This window comes from Uranotaenia lowii, chromosome 3 (assembly GCF_029784155.1).
Source record: "Uranotaenia lowii strain MFRU-FL chromosome 3, ASM2978415v1, whole genome shotgun sequence".
Classification (NCBI taxonomy): domain Eukaryota; kingdom Metazoa; phylum Arthropoda; class Insecta; order Diptera; family Culicidae; genus Uranotaenia; species Uranotaenia lowii.
In genome coordinates, this window is record NC_073693.1 from 13905392 (window position 1) to 13929287 (window position 23896).

General features: G+C 31.7%; 1 protein-coding gene across 1 annotated transcript; it reads left to right on the forward strand.

The window, feature by feature from the left end:
* The first annotated feature begins 3628 nt into the window (after positions 1 to 3628).
* LOC129757272 (uncharacterized) lies at positions 3629 to 21386 on the forward strand. Its single transcript, XM_055754435.1, has 4 exons — positions 3629 to 3866; positions 3947 to 4340; positions 20688 to 20831; positions 20916 to 21386. The coding sequence occupies exons 1-4, from the start codon at positions 3719 to 3721 to the stop codon at positions 21247 to 21249; spliced, it is 1020 nt and encodes a 339-aa protein (XP_055610410.1). The 5' UTR covers positions 3629 to 3718; the 3' UTR covers positions 21250 to 21386.
* Positions 21387 to 23896: the final 2510 nt, after the last annotated feature.

Sequence of the window (23896 nt, forward strand, 5' to 3'; positions counted from 1 at the left end):
TTTAGGTTTTAAATTTTGAGTCAGGGGTCGGCAAAAGAGATCGTCCATATTATCTGTTCACAGTTTTCGCGATTTTGTCTTGATTATTCTGAGACGGCATTGGAAAAAGGAGTCGTCCATAATAATTATCCAATGTTTTTGCAATAATTACGTAATTATGCATTACATTGACGTTTTACAGGACGAGAAATCAATTCCTGATTTCGATGAGACGACAGAAAAAGTGCATATCAACTGTTTAATGTTTTTGTTGCTTTATTATTCTCGGGATCGAGACGAAAATGCAAACACTGTTGTTTTACAAAACGGAGAACTGATTTCTGCATTCATATTTTGTTTCAAACGACAAAAAAGGTTGTTCATATAAATTTTTATGTCCCCTAAGATTTTCATTCTATTTCCAGCAAAAAAAAAAAAAATTGCTAGAAACGTTCAGCAATCCCAATTTTTGCTGAAAACCAGCTAACGTGATTCGTTTTGCTGGTTTTTTCAGTAAACGATCTGTATTACAAAAAAATCAGCAATCGATCCATCAAAGTTGAAACTTATGTTTATTTTCGAGATTAAATTCAGGTACGTGAAAAATGATGTTAAAATTGTTAGATGTCGCTTATATAAAATCAAACTGTGGTCAGTGATTAAACTATATGATGAGTTGATCTATTAAAAACATCAATAACACACCGAAGCTAACAGTTTTTTTTATTGTTTATAGTTGGCAAAACATATCGGACGAATCGGACGAATTTTTTAAAAATTGTGCTAGGGCCCCGCAGGATGACAAGTATGGTCTACTGGTCGACTTCCGACGACAGCAAAAAAAAAACAAGTAAGCTGATTCACAAGAAGTCCCTTTTGGAATAAGAATTTATTACTACTATCATCCACTTTCCATCCACATTTACGTGAAATTCACGTGTAGGGGAACAGAGGGCATAATGCCCATGTTAAGAAAAAAGCCTTGTTTTTGATTTGAAAAGATTAACTTTAATTTTCGATTGTGTTTGGAAGTTTGGTTTATTTTTTGTGTAAATCTGATAGTTAGAATAACTGGAAGGTCAAAAAAGACCACAAATTTAATGAAGTTCAAGGAGTAGGTTGAAAATTGGATTTCAGATTCAGTAGGGGCATAATGCGCATATGTGTGTACCCAATCGCGCCGTTTGACGTTAAATAAGTGTTTATTGATTCAAGTGCCTCCGAAAGTGTTTGCCAGGTATAAAAACTTCTTTTCTACTTCACAGATGGAAAAATGTATTGCTACGCGCAGTGCTGCCAGATATACTGCAATTCTTGTGAATAGTTAATTAAATCTATATTAAATTTAGGAATTTCAAATATATTCGTTTATATTCAAGTTATGTTTTCCAATACAACATATAAATATCTTTAAAATTGTTATGATGAAACTGCATATACATTTAAACAAATATGAAACATGCTTAGAGATTAACGGACATGGCGCGTTTTGCCCTATCTAGACATGTTTATAAAAAATCGTTCAAAATAACAGAAAAAATAATTAAATAAGGAAATTTTTCGTTTTGTGATGCTTTTCAAGACCAATGTTCATTATTGTAACAGATGTCAGGTAATTTTTTTTTACGATAGATGCCGTAATTTCTTACGAAAGTCATGGCACAAATTGCAAGGAACATGGCTTGAAAAATATTTCTGGATTTTTGCAGGGATTTATCGCATATTTGATGCTAATTTTTTGTTCAAAAGGTTTCTACTGTAGATTAGAAGGGAATTACGTACAGAATTCTTTAAAAAAGTGTATATCTAGCTAGATATTGCAGTGGGGCGTTTTGCCCACACTGGGCATTATACCCCCAGTTCCCCTAAATTATGTGAAAGTAAAATAGCTTTTACCAGGGCATCCTTGATCATCTGTGGTTACACAAAACTCACGTAGAATCGATAGGATGCAACAAAATCTAAATTTATGTGAAAAATCCCGTCACCTCCCACCGTTGGACTCGGAGAGCAAACAAACACGTTCTGTTGGACGCGTTCTGCTTGTGGTTCTAGAAATTTCAAAAATTTTACGTTTATAATTTTCATATTTTTGTAAAAACTCACAGTGTAAATTGTTGCACCTTATTAGAATGTAGTTTAAATTTCCTTTCCAATGGTTATACTTTTGATTGGTTCAAACGAACAAAAAGCACTGAAAATCCGGATACAACCTGACGGTGGATCACAAAAACAGATGAAATTTCAATTTGTAAAAAAATCCGAAAGTAGTCAACTTAGAAAAATTCCAGTAAGTTCAATTTTTGTTGCCTCAAAAATCTAAAGACAACCAAATGTTAGAATTAGAATAAATTTTGTAGTCATATTTTTTCAAAAAACTCTACCACCGCTTCAACAGTTTTTTACTAGCAATCGAATTAAAAGTGGGTTTTTCAGGCTACTTTTTTGAACTAATTGTGACCTTTTTATTAAAAAAATAAAGAAATATTTCTTGGCTTCATGATGAAGACATTAATTTCAGCTTTCATATGCATAAGGTATTTTTTTTTTTTTTTTTTTTTTTTTTGACGTGAAATATATGAACTACAGCCGTTTTCCTGAGGCATTTTTTTCTTTCATGCTGAATTACGAGAAAACTAGTAGCTTTAGGTATATATAATGTTCTAATCATATTTTTCTGATATTACAAGGCTTCTATTGATTGAAGTTTTTTATGAAAATAATTCTAATTCAAACGACTTAAATAGATTTTACTTTTGGAGTGTCAAATTGACACTCTAAGTCGGAAAAGGGAGTTTTTTTGTCCAGGCTTCCACGGTTTGTCGATAAAAAAAAGTAAAGATGCAATATTAAAGAACTTTTGAATTCATTCAGGGTCCCCGAAGAAACTTTTGTTTTTTGAAGCTTCTGAAAAAAGTTACAAGCATTCAAACTTGAATAGTGTTAAATTGACACTCTAATGCGGATGAGGTTTAAAAGATGAAAACAAAACGGAGTTCGTTCGGGATCAGCTAGTATGTAAATACAAATCCTTTCCTTTCCTTGTTTAGTATTATTTTCTCCGATTTCTGTTTTGAACTTGTCCGCGATTTTGTTAGGCAGAGTTGATCTAAGAATCAGGTCATCAGCCAACTTAAATAAAACGAGTATCTAATGGATGTTCAGTAGAGCTAAGCGAGTTAGTTCATTGATAAACAATATATGTAGGTAGGGTGGGTGAGCCCAATTTCACTATATTTTGTCAGAAGTTTTAAGATTGATTTTAAAGTAGACAAAATCTTTAATTCTTAGAAATAATTTTTTTTGGTAAATAAGAAAAATCATTCTACCCCAAATAAATATCAATGAAGCAAAAACAATCTCATGCTTATTGGTTTACTCGCCGAGCGTGAAACAGCAGAAAAGTTATTATCTTTGTAGATATGCTAGGGCTGACTTCGAACAAAAGCCGAATTCCAAAAAAAGGTTTGTCTTCCGAAAGAAAGCTGTACAAAAGCAGTAATTTTGCCATCACCAGTACCCAGCCGATCATTACTTGTTATCACTAAAAATTAACACCTTCATATTCCACGACGTCTACCCGTTTCTGGACGTATGGACCCCGTATAAAACGATATTGGCAGCAAAAAGCGCCTACCAGTAAACCGATCGTCGTTCATTAGGATAAGTCTCTCACGTTCAAGCTTAAAATCGGTGCCAGTGTTTATTTGTCTTTTCTATTTTGAACAATCGAACGAAAATGAAAGTGCTACGAGAACTTTTAGTGTTCTCACTCGGTTTGGCAGTTGTGGTGGCCATCGAGACGACGACTACCCCCGAATCATCCCCGAAGGATGAAGTGGAATCGCGTGGCAGGAAGAGATTCTACCGATTTCTTCTCAGGACTTGTAAGAATTCATCCCCCCTTTCTCGGTTGGAGTGATTCATTTTAGTGAAATGTTTTTTTTTCTCGTTGTGATTCTTCCAGTGACACCGTTGATAACACAAGTGGGAACGCTCCTGTTCATCAAAGCGAAAATCGTGGCCCTGGGAATTTTTTTAGTTGGAATCTACTTCTTTGGGCACAAAATTTGGCCCGGTGGCTTCTGTGGGCACTCAGGCGTATTTGATTCGATTCCGCCGTTTGCCAGTGATGATTATACGCCTTATCACGCCTCGGGTCCCGAATATATCTCCAGCTACCCGGGGCCACCGGAACATTGGTCAGCGTCGTATCCCGGTGCAAGCTCTTCTTCGTACTCTACTGGACCCGGAGCGCCCTCGATTGCTGCCTCGGCGTCCGCGATGGCAGCTGCTGGTTCTAAAAGACGAGGACGCCGGGATGTCGGCCGCCAGGAGGATCAGGAGTTGCTGGAAAATGAGTAAGGCAGATAGTGTGGTTCAGTTTGTGATCTTTTAAAGGGGAATCGTTAAATCGTTTTTATCAGGATCCCAAGTATTTAAAATTCAATTCCAGGAGAACTGTAACATTGAATTCTTTTTATTTACTGTGTTAAATTCGTTCCAAATTTGAATTTAAACACATTTTACAGTCACGTGAATCCATTTTTTGTACTTTATTGCACCTTTGAATGAAAATAACAAAAATCAGAGAAATAAATATAGTCGTAAATGTAGATGCCACTTTTGTGTCGAGTACAAGGCTGGATATGGATACCTTTAATTTTCCAAAAATAAATATTTTAAATGAAGGTTGCCAGATTGCCCGGTGAGAACAATCCGGCCCGGCCCGGTTTCCCGGGTTTCATTGAAAAATGGCCGGATTTTGACTGGATTTCTTAATCTTATTTGGCAAATTAAACAGAAAAAACAACAAACACCTCCAAAACGAAATTTTTTGAGAGTTTTAGAAAAATTATCATGAAAAGTTTTTTGGAAGCCTAAAACGCGATTCAAAATCTATCAATGAGTTTTGATGGAAATTTTTTTTTCTTTCTTGATTTTTGTTCAAGAATTTCTGAGTTTTGACAAAATGTGCCTGAATATCAGTGATTGAAATCCTCACCAATTCTCTCATCAGAGGCTCTCAAAATACACGCTTTGAGACCTCGCATAGTAATACAGGAGACGATACATATACATTAGACTAGTTCACTTTTCGGCTTTTTTCGCTGATCACAACGCCACTTACACGGTTTGATCCTCATTCATTTTCAAGAACTCTGGCCGAATTTGAGCTCATTTGAGTAAGTTTCCAGCGTGCGCTAGAAGTTTTATTGAGAAAAGTCCATTTTTCTGGAAAATTTTCGTAGATGTGTTTTAGCAAGCTGTTGTTAATATAAATTGATAATTTTATAGTGCTCGGTGATTGGTATGACAAGCATTCGTATGCACCTGTTTTAGATAATTGACTAAATCAAACCGAAAAAATTTAAATATTCATAAACTACCAACTTTTACAGAAAATTTACTTACAAGTTAAGAGCTTAAAATCAGTAGTAAATAGAAAAAAAAATTTTTTGATATAAAATTTTCATAAAAAGATAGCCTTATTTATAACCTTTAATTTGATGTATAACACTTAATTATCGCAACAGTACAAGCAAAGATATTCGAACATTCACATCACATTCTTTGAATCATAATGTTGTCTCCATTCAAGTTTTAGCATCATGCAACCTACAAAACGTGGCATCAAGAGGACTTGCTTACAACTTGATTAAAGCGCGCGCTTTTTTTAACTCCTGGCCCCGTCATGGGGTACTTGATTGAATAAAATATCCTTTCTTGTGCACAAGTTGGTGTGGAGCAAACTTTAATGAAAAATATTTTATCAAATCAAATTTGTTGCATAGATATTTGAATAACTTTGCTAGCACTCTTTCGATCATTAAGTGTTATACATCAAATTAAAGGTTATAAATAAGGCTATCTTTTTATGAAAAGTTTATATCGAAAATATTTTTTTCTATTTACTACTGATTTTAAGCTCTCAACTTGTAAGTAAATTTCCTGTAAAAGTTGGTAGTTCACGAATTTTTTAATTTTTTCGGTTTGATTTAGTCAATTATCTAAAACAGGTCCATACGAATGCTTGTCATACCAATCACCGAGCACTATAAAATTATCATTTTATATTAACAACAGCTTGCTAGGAACACATCTACGAAAATTTCCAGAAAAATGGACTTTTTTCAATAAAACTCCTAGCGCACGCCGGAAACTTACTCAAATGAGCTCAAATTTGGCCAGAGTACTTGAAAATGAATGAGGATCAAACCGTGTAAGTGGCGTTGCGATCAACGAAAAAAACCGAAAAGTGAACTAGTCTAATATACATTCATTCAAACCTCCCCCCATGAGGAGGATCTGCTCTGAGAGACACTATTCGTGTGCTGCCCAGGGATGTCAACCTTCCAGATTTTGTCTGGATCTTCCAGACTTTTTGACCTCCGGCCAGACTTTTTTTTTGGTATCCAGACTTCCAGATTTTAAGTATTTCTTCCAGACAATTCCAGACATTTTTTGATTGACAAAGTTTTTTTTTCAAAATTTTAATCTATTTTGGCATTATTGACTACTTTAACTGACTGAGGTGGAGTAGAATTGTTCGAGCTCACTTCGCTCTTATCAATAGCCCGGTGGGTTTTGTTCCCACCGAATGACTCTGACCAAGTTTGAATCATAATCGTCCGAATTCGGACGAAAACTGTCTCGGTCCGAACGTGTTATCCAGTTCGCTCTCAGTTGCGAAGTAGTTCGGACGTGGTATCAGCTTGCTCTGCATTTTGGAATTGTGAAAACAAAGGCTTCGTCCAGGGATAGTTAACTCGAAAGCAAAATGGAACCCAAGCGAGAGAAGACCATCAAACTGCGTTTCGGAAATCAGACTCGGAATCCTACCAATAGTGAAGTTTTTGATTTCTTCCGAAAAAATGAATGGAGTTGTGATAACCTCGACGCGATGTATCGTGAAGATTTCAGTCTTTATGTGAAATTCCAAACGGAAAGTTTTAAGAAAATGGTGTTGGCGAAGCTTGGTGATAAGGTTATTTTTGAATATGCAGACGGCAGTCAAATTAATGTCAGGGTTTCTGAAGCTAGTGGATTATTGAAGTACATTAGAATTTTTGGACTTCCTCCCGAAGTAGAGGACAAGCAAATTTCGACAGTTTTATCAAAGTATGGAAAAATTGAACAAATGGTGCGCGAACGTTATTCTGTGGACTCAGGGTATCCCATTTTGAATGGTGTCAGGGGAATTTACATGGAGGTGGAATCAGAAGTGCCTGCTCAATGGCAGTGACGATACTTCAGGCAGCGAGACGGTGGAACGGAAACATATGATAGTTCCAGCTGGAGGCGAGGATTCTTTACGAGCGCAAGCTAGGTTTTCAAGGTTACGCGGAACAAGAAGTGCCTCATGCGAGTCAACTAGACGAAAGAAATAAAACACTGTTGTGACGTGAAACTACTCGGTGCACTTATCTTGGATAAGTTCATTAGAGTTTGTTAAGCGCACATTATGGATCGTGGGTTGTTTTTTTTAGGGTTAATCAGTTTTTACACATAGTTCCATAACGATTTAAATGAAGATAATTTAAAGGAAATGTAAATTAGGTTTAGTTTTATCTTTAAATAAATAATAAAAAAAAAAACGTGCATACTGGGTGAATTTGGAATCATTTCGTCCCGAACTTATTTCATCACTGGGCTGTGTGAAAAGGCATATTCAAATACAATGCGACCAGCCGGCGGCCATGTGTCATTCTTTTCTTGGTGTTTCCGTGGCATGAAAACACGCGTTCTTGCGTCCCGTCCGCGGAAAGTGACTGTTTTTTCGGAAATTTTTGAGAAGTTTGAGACAGAGAAAGTGCGGTTTCGAAATGGTCAGGTTTGCTGGAATTTTTTTAATATGCCCGAGTCTATTTATTATTTCAATCTGAAACCTGAGACTGAAATGAAAAGACTGATATGATTTCTAAGTCAAAATCCGAAAAACTCAGAAAAAATTGTTTAATGGGCATATTCCCCACTCGAATCAGTTACTAGAAATGAAAACACTGTAATCAATTTACATTTTTTTCTAGTATAAACATCACAAGTAGTTATAAAAAAATCATAATAATGTGCCTACGTAACATTCCAAACTGGATCATCTACATACATCACAACTTATCAAATTTTACGCCAGACACAAACGCTTCAAACTTGCCAAATCAAATCAATACTATTTTTGTTAAAATTCAGCAGCTATGTTGTTATACATATATTGTGAAATTTAGGGCCGGATTAAGCCATCGGGGGGGCCGGGGCAATTTTTTCTCGGGGGGCCCCTATGATTCGATTTTTTTTCAAATGCTATCCTTGAGAATACAAAACATTTTAAACGTGTTAAAGAACTGTAGATGAGTTTAGTATACTGTCTTCAAATAGCCAAGTTGTCTGCGTAGAAGATAGTTTCTGTATTGTCTGGCAAATTAAAATTGTAAATTAATCACTTGCAAACGTTGCGGTGGACCTTAAAAATTTTCCGAAAATGAAAGCTTTGATTCGAGCTGCAAAATGCAAAATTCAATTGATATTTTTTTAATACCCTTATCACCAACTAGAATTCTTCGAAAAATAACCAGCTAGATATATTAAGTGATATATCTAGGAAATATGGGACATCATGACAATTGGGAAGTATCATAAAGGTTTGAAACATAGAATATAAAATAAACTAAATAATAAAATTAAGATTTCATAGAGATACAGATGAAAGAGCTTGATAATTCAAAACTGAAAATCAGGTTATATTTAGAGCCACAGTTCAGTGTCTCAAATCTAAATCCTAATTTGAAATCAAGTTTTGAGAAACTAAATATGAATTATATTTAAAAAAAAAAGAGATTCTGTAACTTTGAAGAAGCCAAATAAGGAATTACACCAAATATGAATATCAATTCTATATCTTTAAAATACAAAAACCTTTTGATGAGATATTTATAAATATGATTCTCATCAGATAAAAACAACTGTTATAAAATTGTCCTTCTAAATGTGACGAAAGTTTCATTCGATGCCCTCAAAGCCAAAAGGGTATAAAAGCAAAAATGGTCGATTAAAAAAATATGTATAGAAGCGAGAATGAGTTAGGCACCTTAAACGAAGATCCCGAGTTCTCAAAATTCAGAAAAACCATGAAAATGAACTTCAGTAACTGAAGAAACAACATAAGACTTGAAAATCTCAATGAATTGTTTCTGGAAAAAGATAAGATTAAAAACATAGTAATATTCATGGTAAGAGCATCACTCAATGATTTTAGCAACTCAACTATGAGATAGTTTATATTATAATTTGAGAATGATCATTTGAAATTGATATGGTTAATTCAGGATATTTCCTATTGTTAAATCAGTTGAAAATGTGTCAATACGAATTAAAGTCTAAGACTGAAATTGGGATGGAAATTCAATAAAGAAACTCTGTACTGTCGATTGGTCCAATTTAAGCAACTAAAGCTTGTTTTAAAGAATTTATTTTCAAAAATAGGTAGAGAAAAGGATTTTAACCCGGATACTGCCCGGGTAAAATTCAATTTTTTTATCAAGCTTCTCTGTACTCTCTTAGCACTGGCTTTGGCAGAATTAGTTGCTATTTTAGTGCAGTAACCATTACTTGGAAAGTTGAAGTTATTATTGTGCTAGACGTTTATATGTTATGAAAATGTGGAGATGTTTTTCTTTATTTTACCTGTTCTGTACAGAATATCCTGACTGACAAGTTTCGATGAAAAAAAAAATGAAAATTTGAGATGTTTCGCATCATGTTCTTTGTAATTTTAGTCAAAAAAAAAATTTTCGAATTCAACTTACATTATTTTTGTCCATATTTTGGGTTGAAAATTTTGAAATTTAATACAAAGATTTTGATATTCTCAGCCCACAAAATGCGGAAAAACTCCGTCACAGCTTACACTAGGGGGCCCCCTTAACTTATGTGAAAGAAAAACGATTCTAGATATAAATCGAGGGTCCCTTTAGTTATGTTTCAAGTTTTCATTCCGATTTTCTAGTTTTGATTTCTTTTCATAGATTTGAAGAAATTGAAGAAGTATGATAAAAGTAATGTTTAAACTTTTTTTCCCTCGGGGGGCCCCCCTGAGCCGGGGGGCCCGGGGCAATTGCCCCCTTTGCCCCCCCCTTAATCCGGCCTTGGTGAAATTGCAAAAGAAATTGAAAAACAGTTTTAGACGTTTCATAGCCATTGAAAAAGTAGACATTGACTAATTCAACGTCGCAATCTAGGCTCTGCTAAACTTGGCTGAGATTTCTCAAAATGGTGTTAGTTGTCTTTAACGAAAACTTTAATCTGAATAGTTATCTAAAAGTGAAATCAGAATATTGATATTCTGAATACATAAACATTGAAACCTACGATGTCTTGTTTAAAATCGTATGTACTCAAGTCATGTTATTTAATGTTACAAAAATTATCTCGACAAGCCTCGTTGGACAAATGCTCGACACGAAAGTTTAAATAATTTGGTTCGCATTCAAGTTATTTTATAAACAAATTAATTCACGCTGTGAAAATATACTTCAAAAGTCGTGCTTAAAATAATTTTTACTTTTACAATTTCTCCTCCGAGGAAAAAATCTAAATCCATTTTTTAACCTGAATTTTTTGCATTACTTGATAGAAAGGTTTTAACAATGAAAAAAGGTTTTTCAATATTACCAATCTAGATATGACTGTATGCAATCAGAAAGGAACAAAATCTTTAACTTTATTTTTTTTTCCAATTTGGATCCCGATAACTTTTAATTTATAATAACAATAATAATAATTTATAACAATGAATCTGCGATTTGAAATAACAATTTCTAAATGAACCTGGATTCCGGAATATAAATTGATAAACAGATGGTTTATATTCTGAACTTTCAATTTTTGATATAACGTATTATTTTAAAATTTTAGTATTGAAATAAGCTTCTCAACACGTGGGTAGGGAGGATAGAAATTCGCTGCATCATTTTTCATAGCCAAACATTGAGATAGTGGTTGATGTGTTTCGATTTCAAGGATTTGTGATGTGCATTACCAACCAAATGCATTCTTATTTTTGAAAAATCACTTATTTTGGCAGAAATTAACCCAATAACTGGATAGAGCTGTTGAAACTTTGCATTTTTTTTTGGAACCGACAAAAGTTCACGTGATATCATTTTTCAAATTTTCTAAAAGGAATGATAAAGCTTAATACAATAGGCAATGGAAGCACAAAATCTGACAGCGATTTTGGGTGAAGTGAAACATAAACAAAGTTGTTATAAAAACTGAAATTATAAATCACTTTTTAAACAATATTTCGTGTGTTTAGGATAAAACGGTGAGTAGATTAAAGTTAATATTAATGTGTTCTCTCATGTCTCTTATTTTGGTGATCGGTTATTGTGTTTGTCAAGCAATAATCGGTTGTTTAAGACTGTGATATTTTTGTGCTGTTTAAAATTGTAATTTTGAAATAGTGATATTTAATTTGAAACAAAAGATTTTGAAAAACTTTCACTACCAAAACCTGCGCAAAGAATGGTTTTATTCATCGATACCTTATTTTAAAAATAATAAACTCACTATTGTCTGTAAAAATGTCCGTCAAACTAAGAACATTTGTTGTTTCAGGAGCAAGCTAAACACATCAAAACGGTAGCATTGGACTTCTCATTTGTTGTGGCTTTCTCTGAAGGAGGTGAAATGATGGTCGCAGGAGGAAAATCTTAAAGCAAATCGTTCCCCAGCACGAAATTTCGTCAATCAAGATTCCGGACAATGTCGGTGTTTGAAAAAAGGACTTGTTAATCAAGAAAATTACCAAATCAAGAAAAATATCTGATTTGAATAAACAATCAAAAAAGGTCCTTAACCAATTTTGTTAATTTAATTTAATTGGATGATTGATGAAATCTCTTGGATTTTCATTGATTTTTTTTTGCAAAATTACATTGAATTTCGTGTACCAATCTGAGCTTTCGATCTTGCCGGCAAGTTTTTTTTTGTGTATTGAGTTCCATAGGGCAGATTTTATGTTTATCATAATAAAGCGAACACTGACCTCGGTTGAAAAGTACTATAATAATTAATTAATGGACACAAATCATACGAAAACATTCAAGTGTTGAATTGAATAAAATTTTCATTATTTTTGACTGCTCGATGCTGAATTGTTCTCCGCGAAATTTGGAGGTAGTTGATGTTTCCTAAATCTTTGTCAGATTGGTTCCTAGCGAACTTTTCCGATCTTCCGAATTAATAAATCGTGATTCTAGGTTCATGGCACTTTTTACCGGTGAGTTATATGCATGCCGCCCAATGATTTTTGCTCTCACAAGATGTTTTGAAGGGTTGGCACGTATTTTTTGCAAAAAATACGAAGAAATGGAAAGAAAAACATTAATGAACGCATAGTTCGGATCTTAATCTGCACTTTTATCATCATTTTATCTATTCACATGCCTTTTTTAATTGAAGTTTTTCAACAGCAAAATATTTCCTTTTGAAGTCTTCAAATTTTCATGAATTTCACTCCGCACTTTAAAGGGCAAATACAAGTTTTTATTTTCAACTAGAAGCATGATCCCCATATACGCAATACGAGAAAACTGAAAAATCTATCCATTCTAAACTGACAAAATTTTATTTCCTTTGTTTACATTTTTGTCACCCAATACTGAAAAGTTCACAGTTGGCAGCAGCGCAGCTATTCCGCCTCCTATAACCCAAAGAAAATAAAAGAATCAATGTTTACATTGGTCGGTGAAATGATAAGAAAAATTTGATGTTCGGGCGTTTTTTTTCGTTTTTCGATTCTATTCTCCCCGACTAGCTCAACACTACAATGTTCCAGACATTTATACCCATTTCCAGACATTTCGGCCCAATTGTTCCAGACATTTTTTGAAAAAAGGTGGCAACCCTGGTGCTGCCCCGAACAAACTCTCTCAACGTTCGGTTGCTACATGATGCATGAAGAAGACGAGGCACACATACTCATTAACGTTATTGAATTTGATGAACTGGATGGACTCAAGCCGATAGCTGTCGTTGAGGAGAACATCTTCAACCTCGCCGCAAAGGTTGAGGCAACAACGACACAACCGAGCGAATTGCATTGCATAGGCCCGAAACGTATGGAGCAAGGAGGGGGGAGGAAAAAGAAACGAAAACACAAGCTGTCTGTGTGCGGTTGCTGTGCAATAATAGCAACAGCAGAAAAACCTCGGGTATTCGATCCAGGCACAAACGAAGAGACTCGGGTTTGCTGTGCCTTTTGAATTCGGTTCCCTCGAGAATGTAACAGGAGATGAGTGAGAGACATTCGTTTGGTTTTTTGGATTCGCTGCCTCGAATGTATATTGCTTCGTGAAGCGGGCCATGTTGAGAGCGTATGCATCATCAGTTTTGTCGTTTTCGCTGCCTCAAAGCAACCTTTGCTTCCGAGCAGAGATGCCAATGTGCCTGATTTTTCAGGCGTTGCCTGATTTTTCGAGGCTCTGCCTGACAACCTGATAAGCCATTGATTTTCCCTGATTTTTGAAAATATGCCTGATTTTGCCTGATTTTTGCGAATGTCATGAAAAAGGGGTAGTAAGGAACTGGAATAGGTACCATAGCTGAAGTGAAAAAGTGAAAATGTGGCTGAATCAAAGCAATCGAAAGATTCCCGTTAATTCTTATTGAAAAAGATAATTGAAGGAATTGCTTTGATGCAACAGAATTATTCAACTAAGTAGGCTCACAACACATATTGAAAATGTGGAGCGATGACCAAAAAAAAAAGGTCATCACTTTGAGCGAAATTTCCGTTACTTTTACGTAGTTTGATTTTGCCTGATTTTTATTTCGCAAGTTCCCTGATTTTTGAAAATAAATGTTGGCAACCCTGCTTCCGAGTAAAGCGTTGAGCGAGAGAAGGTTGATCAATTCATTCTCAACCAAATACAACCACTGCTGAATATTGCCCAGATTTATGGTCGTCAATTTGAAATCGAATGCCCGGATTTTGCAAAGTTTTTCCATAAAAATTGCCCGGTTTGTTCGGCCCGGATACGTGCTGAAAAAATTCTGGCAACCTTATTTTAAATACATTTATTAGGGGGTTAGCGGAAAGTGTTATGTCGAATTCCGGAAAGGACCATACATATTAGACAAATCCATGGACAATCGGACTTGATCTAGGGGTGACGAAGAGAGCTGAAAATTATGATTTTCATACCTTAGAAAATCATCTGGGGGGAGTGATCGGCAAAAGAAATAAAAAAAAACTCAAAATTTCAATGACATAAAAATGCAAAAAAAAAACGTCCATATCTGTTGTTTTCACCACGAAAAGGTTGGCAAAAAATTGACTTTCTGGGACTTTCGGATTTTCCAGAAAACTAATGGTTCAGTGTTGTCGAATAAAGTAAATAATAAATCATGCCAAACACATGTTAACCATTAGAATGTTTATAATAAGGTTGCCAGAATTTTTTCAGCACGTATCCGGGCCGGACGAATCCGGGAAATTAAAAAAAAAAACCTGGCAAAACCCAAGGCATGCAATATGCGGGCAAATTTTGTCATACCCAGAAATTACTTGACAGAAATCAAGAAACAAAAATTTGAAAGCAACATTTTCATCAAAATTTATCGACAGATTTTTAACCGTATTTTAGGCTTCCAAAAAACCTTTCATAATTATTTTTGCAAAACTTCCTCGAAAATTTTTTTTTTTTTGGAGCCACAAATAAACAAATTTACATCATTTTTTTTGTTTGATTTGCTAAATAAAGTGAAAAAATCCGCGCAAATTCAGGTCTTTTTTTAAATGAAATCCGTGCAACAGGGCCGTTCCCAAACTTTGTATTAAATATCCGGGCAAACCCGGATAAAACCGAGCGATGTGGCAACCATAGTCTATAAGGCATCTTAACCATTATTTTTCACTAGGATGGTGTTGTCATTAATCCATCGGGTGATCGTAAAAATAATCGAAAACCGAAAATAAGAACAAATTCAATTCTACTTACACATTATACCGAGATGTAATCCAAAAACAATCAAAATATGCAAAAATGCTCAAAATGAAAAAACTGAGATAAGATTTTTAATATTTTTGTCCATTTTTTTATATATATTTCTTTCGATTTGTCATATCTATGTAACTGACAATCACAAAAACGACAGAAATGACAAAAATGACAAAAATGACAAAAATGACAAAAATGAAAAAAAATGACAAAAATGACAAAAATGACAAAAATGACAAAAATGACAAAAATGACAAAAATGACAAAAATGACAAAAATGACAAAAATGACAAAAATGACAAAAATGACAAAAATGACAAAAATGACAAAAATGACAAAAATGACAAAAATGACAAAAATGACAAAAATGACAAAAATGACAAAAATGACAAAAATGACAAAAATGACAAAAATGACAAAAATGACAAAAATGACAAAAATGACAAAAATGACAAAAATGACAAAAATGACAAAAATGACAAAAATGACAAAAATGACAAAAATGACAAAAATGACAAAAATGACAAAAATGACAAAAATGACAAAAATGACAAAAATGACAAAAATGACAAAAATGACAAAAATGACAAAAATGACAAAAATGACAAAAATGACAAAAATGACAAAAATGACAAAAATGACAAAAATGACAAAAATGACAAAAATGACAAAAATGACAAAAATGACAAAAATGACAAAAATGACAAAAGTGACAAAAATGACAAAAATGACAAAAATGACAAAAATGACAAAAATGACAAAAATGACAAAAATGACAAAAATGACAAAAATGACAAAAATGACAAAAATGACAAAAATGACAAAAATGACAAAAATGACAAAAATGACAAAAATGACAAAAATGACAAAAATGACAAAAATGACAAAAATTACAAAAATGACAAAAATGACAAAAATGACAAAAATGACAAAAATGACAAAAATGACAAAAATGACAAAAATGACAAAAATGACTAAAAAGACAATGACAAAAATGACAAAAATGACAAAAATGACAAAAATGACAAAAATGACAAAAATGACAAAAATGACAAAAATGACAAAAATGACAAAAATGACAATAATGACAAAAATGACAAAAATGACAAAAATGACAGAAATGACAAAAATGACAAAAAAGACAAAAATGACAAAAAAGACAAAAATGACAAAAAAGACAAAAAAGACAAAAAAGACAAAAAAGACAAAAATGACAAAAATGACAAAAATGACAAAAATGACAAAAATGACAAAAATGACAAAAATTACAAAAATGACAAAAATGACAAAAATGACAAAAATGACAAAAATGACAAAAATGACAAAAATGACAAAAATGACAAAAATGACAAAAATGACAAAAATGACAAAAATGACAAAAATGACAAAAATGACAAAAATGACAAAAATGACAAAAATGACAAAAATGACAAAAATGACAAAAATGACAAAAATGACAAAAATGACAAAAATGACAAAAATGACAAAAATGACAAAAATGACAAAAATGACAAAAATGACAAAAATGACAAAAATGACAAAAATGACAAAAATGACAAAAATGACAAAAATGACAAAAATGACAAAAATGACAAAAATGACAAAAATGACAAAAATGACAAAAATGACAAAAATGACAAAAATGACAAAAATGACAAAAATGACAAAAATGACAAAAATGACAAAAATGACAAAAATGACAAAAATGACAAAAATGACAAAAATGACAAAAATGACAAAAATGACAAAAATGACAAAAATGACAAAAATGACAAAAATGACAAAAATGACAAAAATGACAAAAATGACAAAAATGACAAAAATGACAAAAATGACAAAAATGACAAAAATGACAAAAATGACAAAAATGACAAAAATGACAAAAATGACAAAAATGACAAAAATGACAAAAATGACAAAAATGACAAAAATGACAAAAATGACAAAAATGACAAAAATGACAAAAATGACAAAAATGACAAAAATGACAAAAATGACAAAAATGACAAAAAAGACAAAAATGACAAAAATGACAAAAATGACAAAAAAGACAAAAAAGACTAAAATGACAAAAATGACAAAAATGACAAAAATGACAAAAATGACAAAAATGACAAAAATGACAAAAATGACAAAAATGACAAAAATGACAAAAATGACAAAAATAACAAAAATGACAAAAATGACAAAAATGACAAAAATGACAAAAATGACAAAAATGACAAAAATGACAAAAATGACAAAAATGACAAAAATAACAAAAATGACAAAAATGACAAAAATGACAAAAATGACAAAAATGACAAAAATGACAAAAATGACAAAAATGACAAAAATGACAAAAATAACAAAAATGACAAAAATGACAAAAATGACAAAAATGACAAAAATGACAAAAATGACAAAAATGACAAAAATGACAAAAATGACAAAAATGACAAAAATGACAAAAATGGCAAAAATGACAAAAATGACAAAAATGACAAAAATGACAAAAATGACAAAAATGACAAAAATGACAAAAATGACAAAAATGACAAAAATGACAAAAATGACAAAAATGACAAAAATGACAAAAATGACAAAAATGACAAAAATGACAAAAATGACAAAAATGACAAAAATGACAAAAATGACAAAAATGACAAAAATGACAAAAATGACAAAAATGACAAAAATGACAAAAATGACAAAAATGACAAAAATGACAAAAATGACAAAAATGACAAAAATGACAAAAATGACAAAAATGACAAAAATGACAAAAATGACAAAAATGACAAAAATGACAAAAATGACAAAAATGACAAAAATGACAAAAATGACAAAAATGACAAAAAAGACAAAAATGACAAAAATGACAAAAATGACAAAAATGACAAAAATGACAAAAATGACAAAAATGACAAAAATGACAAAAATGACAAAAATGACAAAAATGACAAAAATGACAAAAATGACAAAAATGACAAAAATGACAAAAATGACAAAAATGACAAAAAAGACAAAAAAGACAAAAAAGACAAAAATGACAAAAATGACAAAAATGACAAAAAAGACAAAAATGACAAAAATGACAAAAATGACAAAAATGACAAAAATGACAAAAATGACAAAAATGACAAAAATGACAAAAATGAAAAAAATGACAAAAATGACAAAAATGGCAAAAATGAAAAAAATGACAAAAATGACAAAAATGACAAAAATGACAAAAATGACAAAAATGACAAAAATGACAAAAATGACAAAAATGACAAAAATGACAAAAATGACAAAAATGACAAAAATGACAAAAATGACAAAAATGACAAAAATGACAAAAATGACAAAAATGACAAAAATGACAAAAATGACAAAAATGACAAAAATGACAAAAATGACAAAAATGACAAAAATGACAAAAATGACAAAAATGACAAAAATGACAAAAATGACAAAAATGACAAAAATGACAAAAATGACAAAAATGACAAAAATGACAAAAATGACAAAAATGACAAAAATGACAAAAATGACAAAAATGACAAAAATGACAAAAATGACAAAAATGACAAAAATGACAAAAATGACAAAAATGACAAAAATGACAAAAATGACAAAAATGACAAAAATGACAAAAATGACAAAAATGACAAAAATGACAAAAATGACAAAAATGACAAAAAAGACAAAAAAGACAAAAATGACAAAAATGACAAAAATGACAAAAAAGACAAAAAATGACAAAAATGACAAAAATGACAAAAATGACAAAAATGACAAAAATGACAAAAATGACAAAAATGACAAAAATGACAAAAATGACAAAAATGACAAAAATGACAAAAATGACAAAAATGACAAAAATGACAAAAATGACAAAAATGACAAAAATGACAAAAATGACAAAAATGACAAAAATGACAAAAATGACAAAAATGACAAAAATGACAAAAATGACAAAAATGACAAAAATGACAAAAATGACAAAAATGACAAAAATGACAAAAATGACAAAAATAGCGAAAATGACAAAAATTACAAAAAATACAAAAATGACAAAAATTACAAAAATTACAAAAATTACAAAAATTACAAAAATGACAAAAATTACAAAAATTACAAAAATTACAAAAATTACAAAAATGACTTCCGCAAAAAAGGGGTCAGTTGAAAAATGAAAAAAAAATTCTGAATTATGGTTTTATTTTTATCATAAGAAATTTTAACCTGAAATATCTTGAAAAATGTACATTTGAAAAATCTGCAAACAAATATTGTATTTTGAAGTCGCAAAAATGAATCGTATTTAAAAAAATTTTTGTAACATCTGAAGCCTCCCAGGGCAAATTTAACGAAAATAATTCCCTTGAGATACAAATTCAGAAAAAAATTAAAAATTTTATGGATCTTTTTTTATTTGCAATTAAAAAAATGTTTTTTTGTTTTTTAGCATATTCTCTATTGGAAACGACTCATACCTTCAGGCTTTAAGAAGTTTTTTTTTTTCGTTTGACTCGAATTTGGTAATCCTTCAAAAATTATTCTCAATTTCTCACTGCAATGTTAAGCGATATTTATCTCAGAAAAATTGTATGTTTGGATTGAGTTTCAATTTTATAACAAAAATATTTTTTTTAATATTTTACAAAATTTGCTCTAGGGAGCAGTGAGCTCGAAAATTCAGCAAAAAGAGGCGGCGAGACAAACAAGTTTGAAAACCACTGCTCTTGTGTACGAATCTTGCAAAAAAAAACTTTTCTTCCGATAAGTTTAATTCATTTTATCAAAATTTTATCTAGATTTGCACTTACAGGACAACTTATCGTCAAAAATTTTTACCGCTTCTCGCGAATTTCCGCGCATTCCAAGAAAATTACCAAAAAAAATTTTCCCAAACTTTTGGCTTTAACACAATCGTCGCCAAGATTGGGTTACACAAAGTACGTCTAAATTTCAAAAGTCAAAAACAAATTTGGAGATATTCTTTTTATTCAAAATTATCCCGGATTATAACCTTATTCTTTTCTGTTCTGTAGTTCTGTAAAGTTGGACATTTTATGAGTAGGAGAGGAACGTGTTAAAAGAGTATTTATTCAAAAAAATGTACTTAATAATTTAAAAAAATATCTGAAAATCTCGAAGGTTAAACAGCTTTTTCAGCATACTTCCCGATTAAATTCCCAACAAATTAAATTATGTTCGAGGATAAACTCATCCGTGTAATAATAATGCTGGATTTAAAGTTATTGTCTTTTTATTTCAAAAAACATTTCAAACTGTGTATACAAAAAAAAACAACGAGTCTTCCCAAAGTATCAGTACCACCTTCAATGTTCACCTTTTTGTGACGTGAATTCATTCATTTGCGATCGTATTTTGAAAAGACTCTTTGGAACATAAATGAATTTTATTTTATAGCACAAGAAAGCACTATTTGTTGGCTTCATACTGTATAGTTTGGTTTACGAAACAGTTCCAAATTAATTGTTCTGCAAATGTTGTCGAAATTAACACTTTTTTAATCACAAATATAGGGTTCAAGACCATGAAAAATACGCGAAAAAGTTTTTTCCTTTTTTCTTCGGTTTTTGTCAAAATGATTAATTTTTTATTCGATAACGGATAAAATCACTTGCATGCGATAAAAACGCGCAGAATCTGTCTTTTGGAATTCAAATACCAGGTTTAAAACAATCTGTTTTTTTTTTTTCAAATTTATAGAATGTACTGGACCGATCAGCTGACGGAGCTGGGCTTCCGCTTCCTGGGGGTGGACACCCGTGCCTGCCGGAAGCGCTTTGTGTGCGAGTTTGACTTCCACTCGCGCCAGAATCCGATTCTGCTGTTCGTGACACGTGCCATGGGGTAAGTGACTTCAATGCTTGGTGGATTTCACTGGAGCGACGAACCTGCCTAATGCAGAAAAAATTAACAACTTTTCTTTCTCAGTCGCGACATCTTCCACAACTACCGAGATGCATCGGATGAGAAGGCCCGATCGTACCGGGACTGTGGTCGAATCTATGCCGAGTGTGCCGTTCCGAAGCGTCCAACGAGGCCGGTTTCTCACCGAAGGAAGGGACTTCCGACGACGACCACAACAGAAGAACCGGAAGAACAAGTGGACCAGGAACAGGAGGAAGCTGAGCACGATCAAGAGAACGAAATTGATCGTAGCTTTGGCCAGCAGACCGAATGGCGCCCAATAGCTTCGGATCCGGTCAACAGACTGATTCTGAGGCGTTACGAACCGAAAGACGGCAGCACGAATCAAAAGCACTGAACCGTGGGAAGTGCGTGTTTGAGCTTGAATGCCCAGACGATGAATGAGTTATTTGATGAATGAATGTGATCCAATTATTTATTGTTAGTTTTTAAGGTCCAAATGTCGTTCAATTATTGCAATGAGCAACTTTCTCAAACCGATGAAATTAAAATAAATCCAATAATGAAGTTTAGTTTTCCTTTTGATTCCGAAACGAAACATGATAACATTGAAATTAGTCTTGGTGAGTTCATTGCTGTTGATGTTTACTACTTCCGGAAACTGCGAATTATACGATTTTCCAGCACTAGATGCTGTCAATCCGAATCTCAGCTTTCTTTTGAAGCATTGTAAGTATGATTGAAATAAATCCTAAATTTAGACGCCAGAATTTCGCTTCTGAAGTTTAAAATTCCTCAAATTGAGATTGTTTATTTTTCAGGGAGTTTTTTACTGACGGCAGTTGCCCCATTGTTGGCGCTCAAGATTGGCTCATTTCTGATGTTTATTTTCATCTCGGCACTGTATCTGTACCCTAATAGACTCGTGCCGGGTTCTGGTCTTGGAATTGACAGTCCCAGTAATTACAGTGAATGTTGACAAAAAATTAGCTTTGATAAAATGGAGCAAAGATCAACTGAAATTTTGGTCAGATCAGCGTGGTTCCCAATAAGTATAAAAATTGAAAATGAAAAAAATGTATAGATATATTTCTAAAGACGATTTTTATCATTGTTTTAGTTAAAATGCTGCTTCCGATGCTGCAAGCAATCCAGTTGATACAACTGATGATTGTGGTTTTTGTGCTGGTAGCTTCAGGAACGTCGCTCTGCATGGTGAGAGATTGCTTCAGCTATTTGGAGGAACCAACCGAGATTAAGCTTACTGTAGGCTAAATTCATATAAATTTTTGCTGTCGAATAAATATCTAACGAGAATGTTTAGTCTAACGATTTTTGTTTTTTATTTATGGATTCGTATTTCAATATTATTGAATATTTACATTAAATTAGTCGGAAATTTATAAAAATTTCTAACAAAAGGATTCAAATGACAAAAAACTAGACAAAATTGATTAAAAAGATAGCAAACAAAAAAACAATGTTCTTGATCTGTATGTAAAACAAATCAACAATAGTGATTCAAAATACGATATGAAAATTAAACAGAAGGAAGACAAAAATGAAACGAGAAAAAGACAAAAAAAACATGGAAATGAATAAAAAAAAAACAAACATTAGTCAAAAATTAAACAAAGATAAAATCATGTAATATAAGACTAAATATAGCAAAAAATAAGCAAAATTAGCCTGCTCTAGGAAAAAAAATATACGAAAACAGAGAAAAATCTGGAAAAAATTATCTACAATTGCTTAAAAAAGGAAAACAACAATAAAAAATTAATAAAACAACTCGATAAAAATGCGACAAAACTAAACACGAACCAACAAAAATAGAAAAATGAAGTAATCATTGTGAACATTTGAAAAAATAAAGAGAAAAACTAGAAGAAGAAATACAGACAGAAATGAGACAAAAATGTAAAATCATAAAAAAAAATAGAATAAGAGATAAGTCGAAAATCCAAGAAGAAAAAATCAAATTCAAAATAACTTTAAAATAGAGCAAATATGTGATAAAATAGAAACAGAAACAGATTAAACATGAGACATAAATTAGATAAAAATGGTAAAAATAAGACAAAAAAATTATAAAAATGCAAAAAAAACCAACAGAAATTAACAGTAAGAAACATGAAAAATAAAATAACAAATATACAAAAAAGCACATAATGAAAAAAAATAAGGCAGAAATGAATAAAAAAACACAAATATAAGGGCAAAAATAACACAAAAATCAGATAAATATAAAACAAAAAAGGAAACAAAAATAAAACATAAACAGAATAGTAATAAAACAAAGCAAAAAGAAAAATGAATGAAATATCAAATAAAAATAAGACAAAGAAACAAGAATAAAAAGTTCTAAATTATGCTAAATATAAGATCAATACGAAACAAATGTAAATAAAACAACAGTGAAACCAAAATATCAAAAAAAAAAACAACACAGAACTAACAAAAAAAAACGAAAACTAGATGGGGCAAAAATAAACAAGACCAAAATTTTAAAAAAATTAGCCAGCAGTGAAAAAAAACCAAAAATGGTAAAAATGACAAAAATGACAAAAATGACAAAAATGACAAAAATGACAAAAATGACAAAAATGACAAAAATGACAAAAATGACAAAAATGACAAAAATGACAAAAATGACAAAAATGACAAAAATGACAAAAATGACAAAAATGACAAAAATGACAAAAATGACAAAAATGACAAAAATGACAAAAATGACAAAAATGACAAAAATGACAAAAATGACAAAAATGACAAAAATGACAAAAATGACAAAAATGACAAAAATGACAAAAATGACAAAAATGACAAAAATGACAAAAATGACAAAAATGACAAAAATGACAAAAATGACAAAAATGACAAAAATGACAAAAATGACAAAAATGACAAAAATGACAAAAATGACAAAAATGACAAAAATGACAAAAATGACAAAAATGACAAAAATGACAAAAATGACAAAAATGACAAAAATGACAAAAATGACAAAAATGACAAAAATGACAAAAATGACAAAAATGACA

Bases quoted from the DNA above. Each gene is read 5' to 3' on its own strand.
- LOC129757272 (XM_055754435.1), top strand. From the start codon at position 3,719: ATGAAAGTGCTACGAGAACTTTTAGTGTTCTCACTCGGTTTGGCAGTT. The intron at 4,341-20,687 runs GTAAGGCAGATA...TCAAATTTATAG, and splicing joins CAGGAGTTGCTGGAAAATGA to AATGTACTGGACCGATCAGC. The intron at 20,832-20,915 runs GTAAGTGACTTC...TTTCTTTCTCAG, and splicing joins TTCGTGACACGTGCCATGGG to TCGCGACATCTTCCACAACT.